The sequence below is a fragment of the Phalaenopsis equestris genome, unplaced genomic scaffold, assembly GCF_001263595.1.
Source record: "Phalaenopsis equestris unplaced genomic scaffold, ASM126359v1 Scaffold000832, whole genome shotgun sequence".
NCBI lineage: Eukaryota > Viridiplantae > Streptophyta > Magnoliopsida > Asparagales > Orchidaceae > Phalaenopsis > Phalaenopsis equestris.
This window is the reverse complement of record NW_018165272.1, coordinates 2,906-8,758: the sequence shown is the minus strand read 5'-3', so window position 1 is coordinate 8,758 and position 5,853 is coordinate 2,906. Positions and strand designations below refer to the sequence as shown.

At 32.9% G+C, this 5,853-nt stretch overlaps 1 protein-coding gene across 1 annotated transcript; it reads right to left on the bottom strand.

Annotated features, from left to right (window-relative positions):
* Positions 1 to 353: 353 nt before the first annotated feature.
* LOC110031484 (potassium transporter 5-like) lies at positions 354 to 4,605 on the bottom strand. The gene is made up of 6 exons (XM_020734697.1): positions 4,338 to 4,605; positions 2,415 to 2,465; positions 1,809 to 2,069; positions 1,668 to 1,720; positions 1,069 to 1,183; positions 354 to 738 (listed from the first exon to the last, which is right to left on the bottom strand). Exons 1-6 carry the CDS (start codon positions 4,504 to 4,506, stop codon positions 452 to 454), a joined length of 936 nt encoding a protein of 311 aa, XP_020590356.1. The 5' UTR covers positions 4,507 to 4,605; the 3' UTR covers positions 354 to 451.
* Positions 4,606 to 5,853: the final 1,248 nt, after the last annotated feature.

Sequence of the window (5,853 nt, the reverse complement as noted above, 5' to 3'; positions counted from 1 at the left end):
GGTATGCATGTGAATGCCCCATGATTTTAGCGCCCTAATGGTGGGCTTAGGCTCCGTTTGTCGCAGCAGTGCGGTGGCGATGCGACTCCGCACCGCTGTTTTGGCATTTTGGGTAAACTGCATTTTGACAGCAGCAATAAAGTCGAATAGTTTTGAGATGTGAGACTAAGGTTATGTTTGGCACAGTCGTGCGGTGGTGATGTGAGACGGTGTCATTGTTTTGGTCGTTTGGGAAAACCGTGCAGCTGCTGCTGAATCCAACGCTTTTAAACAACGGTCTAACTTTTTCAAAAAAAAAATTATTATAGCCATCGCAGCTTTTTAAAATATCAGATTATTCTTCAACAGCTTCACAACAACTTCTTAATAAGCCGCAGCTGCCCCAATTGGAGCCTAAATTAGTATTGTTATAGACTACGACTAAGATTACTCCCGACAAAGAGTTAGGGTATCATTTTGGCACTTTTCTTATCTCTATCTTACCATATGCATTTCCAATGTGCGTTGTGCTTCTGAAAATCCCAGTCACCAACACACTGGCAACCATTAGCGCATAATTTATCTCTGGAATGTATACTTGCCCCTCATACTCTGCAGAAGTATGAACAACTCTTACTCTTGGAAAGCAAGATAGACCTTGAGATTGTTGAATAATTGAGAATGCTCCGGATATCATGGCCTGGCTTGCAATTATTGCAGCTGCAATTGCAATTATAAAACTTGGCCAGAATAGTGGGCCTGCAAGTTTAATTTAACGATATTAGTTGGTTTTGTAATTATGTAAATAACTTTGGGGCATTTGCATACATACTAGTTACCGCCCGCCCAATTCTTTTGTATTTAGATATCTAACACCTAAGTTTTACTGGTTACATTAATATCACCCAAATCTTTCATATCAAATCAAAAACACCACGATTTTAACTTTTAAAGTGAAATACACATTCTCATGTATAGGTAAGCAGGGCATGTATGTAAAAATTAAAGTTTTGGCATCAGATATGTAAATGCATAGGAATTGAGTGGTATGTATATAAATCTTCTAATAATATTTGGGACTCATCATACCTGGAATTGATTTATAGAAAGTGTCATGAACTTCTTCTGGAAATTTGGTTAGATATGAAGCTTGTCCAATGTAGGCCAATGATACTGCTGGAAACAAAACTGCGGTAAAGCTAATCTGTCATTGCAAAAAAAATCTAGGTTAATGATTTTTAGTTTTACATGTCAAAATGACAGAGGAACAAACTAGCATCATAAAGAAGCAACAATTATGACACAAAATCTCCATGAATAATGCAAACAAGAATGTCTTGATTGCATGCCAATTGAATTTTTATTTAGAAGAAAAAATTATGGGGAATTTACATACATTCGGCGCAATTCTTATATATTTTTGTATCTAACATCTAAACTTACATATTTACATACATAAAACTTCAATTTTTGACATCACGTAAGAAAAAAATACCACTGCCCCTAAATGCACATTTTCATGCATAGTTTTCTATTACCAGGTTGTTATAAATGTAAATATCAAGCTTTAGGTGTACGATATGTAAATGCATGAGAATTTTGTGGTATGTAAATTTCCCTAAAATTAAATACGAAAACACTATTATTGTATAAAAATTAATGGAACACCATAGCACAGACAGTAGTACCTGAATTGCTCTAACGCTGAAGTGACTGAGATCAGCAAACATGGCTTCAGTTCCTATTTAAATTTACAAACTTCAGTACACTGTAGCTCAACAAAGAAACATATTGAGGCTTGTGAGCAATATGACATTTTGCAGAATTACCTGTAATGCATAACACAATACCCCCTAGAGAGGTCCATGCTTTTTTTCCATTTCTTCTGAAGTAGTCAACAATATACTTCGGGTTGAATGCCCGAAGAACCCGAACATCATATTTAATTAAATTATAGACCCCAATTCCACCAATTAGACTAAACCACAGAACAATGATAGGTGCAAATGTGTATCCAACTTTATCCGTGCCGAAACGTTGAACGGAGAACACAAGCACCAAGATAACTATGGAGATCAGAGCAATTTGTCCTGCGAATTCATAATTGAAATGTAATTTAGAATAGGAGAATTTACATACATTCCACTCAATTCCTATGTATTTTCTTATCTACAACTTAAACTTCAATTTTTACATACATGCCGTCTTACTTGTGCATGGAAAGGTGTATTTCACTTTTTAAAAGCTAAAATGGTGGTACTTTTGATGTGATATAAAAGATTTGGGTGGTATAAATGTAATAAATAAAGTATCTGTGTTAGATATGTAAATACATAAGAATTGGGTAGTATGTATGTATATGTAACTTTAGAATTCTAGTTTTACTGCTGCAATCTTCTCTCTCACACTGCTACAAGATATTGCATGAATCATACCTTGTGACAGAGATGTTGCTTTCTCCTTTATCCCACTCACTGCTGAAAGTACTGCAAAATAAATAAATGAAGGTGGTCGTTTGGTCCGCTAAAAAAATAATGTAATGTAAAATAAATGCAATGCAAAAATAATGTATTTTATTTGAAATATTTTAGAATAATTTGGTTGAAATAAAATTAATGTGGTTGAAATAATATAAACCTAAGACTTTCCCTTTTTTTTTTTTTTTTTAAGGAAAATTTTTTTCCTTAATTAAGGAATTTTGCTTAATTAAATTTCTTTAATTAAGTTTTCCTTAATTAAATGCTTTTAACAAACATAATTCGGGGTGGTGGCGGGCAGCGGAGGCGATAGCCAGAGTTGGTGGCCGGCATCGGCGGCAACACTTTGCATAGAGGTATGTATTTGAAATTCGGCCAAATTCATCGAAATGCAAATATACTGAAAATGAATTGAGGAATAATTTCTAAATTCTTTCATATTTTGAATTGAATTTGAAATTCTCCATATCAAACGCCTGAAATCCTAAAAGCCATGCAAAAAGAATTGCAGCTGACCAAATAGATGTTTTACATCTATTAATTGGAGAGGACTAAACAGAAAGAGATAAATAGGTTGAATGAGAAATTTCTATTAAGCTATGAGGAATGAATTCCTCTTCAAAATATGATTCTTTTTTCTATATATGATGCGCAATTCAAACTTTTTAGGTACATGTTTTGTCCCTGCATGAATCTCTCTATTAAGCTAATAATAATGTGAATGATTTCATGTTGTTTCATTCATAACCAAAAATATTTACTAAATTTACAATCCTAAATTTCAGTAAAATGGTGGGTCTTTGAGATACAAATATACTTGCTTGGTTTCTTAGCCTTAATGAAAGATTTTTTTAATTTTTGTAAAATTGATAATTTGCAGCTGAAGTATGACGGATTTTTTTCTTGCTAGTTCAAATTAAGTTTGTATGGTGTCAATCTTATGCTGAAATCCAGTCCATTATTTGTAGAGAAACTCTCAACCCCCTCATGTAGAACATTTTTGAACTTTATCATATAAGTTGTTGGTATGTGTACGCTAAAAAGGTGTCAGCATGAATCTCGAAACAATCTAGCGGATAGGAGAATAGAGGATATAAAGAACGACCGGCCACGGGCCCGGACGACCGATACATGGTTCGAACAACCGCCAACAAGTCTTCAACCGACTCCAGATAGGATGTCCGTCTTCAAGCATGCCAAAGATCCATGTCTTTTGGGATGACAATCGATCTTCTCTGAACCAGCTGGTCGATGGCTCTCCCATTGATTAGATGCTGACAAAGGAATTCAAGAGGAGCGATCTCTAAGCCTACTGTTGGTTATGCAGGACGCCCAATCTTATCTTATTTAATATTTTTGTAATTTACTAAAGAGCCCCTCAAAATCTAATGATGAGTGGGTTGTCCTATAATTTCATAAGACTGTAATACTGTATGTATAAATAAGGGATCCTCATAATCAAAAGCTTATAGGCTTTTATTGTCTTCTATTGTCTTCTTCTTTCCTTTACGCTACTCTCCATTTCTTGGGTATGTCTCCAGGACGGTTTTGGATTAAACAACATGTATTGTAAAAAAAAGGTTCTTTTGAAATTCTAAACTTAGTAGTAAAGAACATCATTTTCGAAAAATCAATTATATTATCTACTAATCAATACCATAAAAAGATTATATAATCTACTAATCAATATGGACAAAGAATACATAATGTGCAAGAATAAACTTTAGTTAAATAACAGTCAAGTGCCAAAAGTCTCCCATCAATTAAAAAAAAAACAACTTCAAAGCTGATGAAAATGGTTAATGAAGCAATTAATGCACTTAATATGCCCACATGTATTAATGTAACAAAGTATGGTTTAGGTGTTAGATATGTAAATACCAGAAATAGCTGGAGTCAATACACCGTCACCAATTATCATCGAAGTTGCGAGTATTGTGATAAGTAAAAGCCCAATTTGCAGCGATTTGCGGCTCTCCAGCTTATTTTTAATCCATTGAGCTCTTTTTAAACTCTTGGATGGTGTTTCTAATCTGTAGTTTGAAAGCATTGCATCTTCAGCCTGCTGGTTTGGTATCAAGCTGATCTTTACATGCCGAGATATCAGGGAGTAAAGTGCAAATGTCCCTCCTGCAGAAACAAAAAGGTTCCTCCTTTACTCAATTTTTATTCAGATAGGTATAATTTTATTTCTTAATATACATTTGAGAGAAATAATTTGGAAAGTTTACGACATATCACGACATATCACTCATTTTCTTATGTACTAACATATTTAATGTCTAAATTTCAATTTTTACATATGTGGCGTCTTACCTATGCTTGAAAATATGCATTTTAGTTTTGAAAAAGTTAAAATGGTGATCTTTTTTATGTGATATGAGAGATTTGGATGGTAGTTAGATACATATGTAGAAATTGGGTGGTATGTTTATGAAAACTTCTTAAATTTTTTTTTTTTTTTTTTTGAGAATATATAATTTTATTACAAAATTGATTTGATTATATTATTATGATTAAAATTTATTAAAGATAAGTTTTAAATGTATAAATTTATTTTAAAATAAATCTTGTATATTTAAACAATTAATAACTTTTAAATATTTATTTTCTCAAAATAAATTTAAATTTATAAATTTATCAAACCAAAATATATTATTCTTAATGATGAGTCCAAGTGGTATAAAAATATATATACATATGATTAGATATTGATTTCGAGTGGATTCAGATTGTTTCGCATTCTGTGTGCTGCCTCAAGATATCTAAGCGGTATTATTTAGGATCGTAAACGAATCGAACACGAACGAACAGAGTTTGTGTTCGTGTTCGGTTAATTTAAAATTTAGTTTGTTTGAAATAAGGTCATGTTTGAAAATGTTTGTGAATGCACTGTTCGGAACACGAGCTTTTCGAACGAGCCGAACACGAGCCAAAATTGAGCTCGCTCAAGCTCGGCTCGTTTACAGCCCTATCTACTGTTAAGTTATTCTCAATTTGAAACATCAAATTTCATTATTTGCAAATGCTATGGTCAAGCCATTATGAATTTAATGAAAGCAAAACATAAAAGTTATAGTTTTATTGCGTTATTCGATATTTAGGGTTCTATTGCTGTACATGGAGGCAGTTGGATGTTGATTTTATAAATAGACAAGATTTGGATATGCATGCGTTTCTTTCTCCAGTTTTTTGCTGAAATGATGAACTTAATTGTTATGAAATTAACGACTTCTTCCCTTTTAAGTACTTGATTTCATTCACACTTTCTTTCTTCTTTCTTACAATTTAAAAATAATAAATTACAAAAAATAGAGACGTACGGTATGATAAAAGTGTCAGAATGGTCCCCAAACTCTTTTAACGAAGGCTAAAGGGACTATTTTAACCCATATTA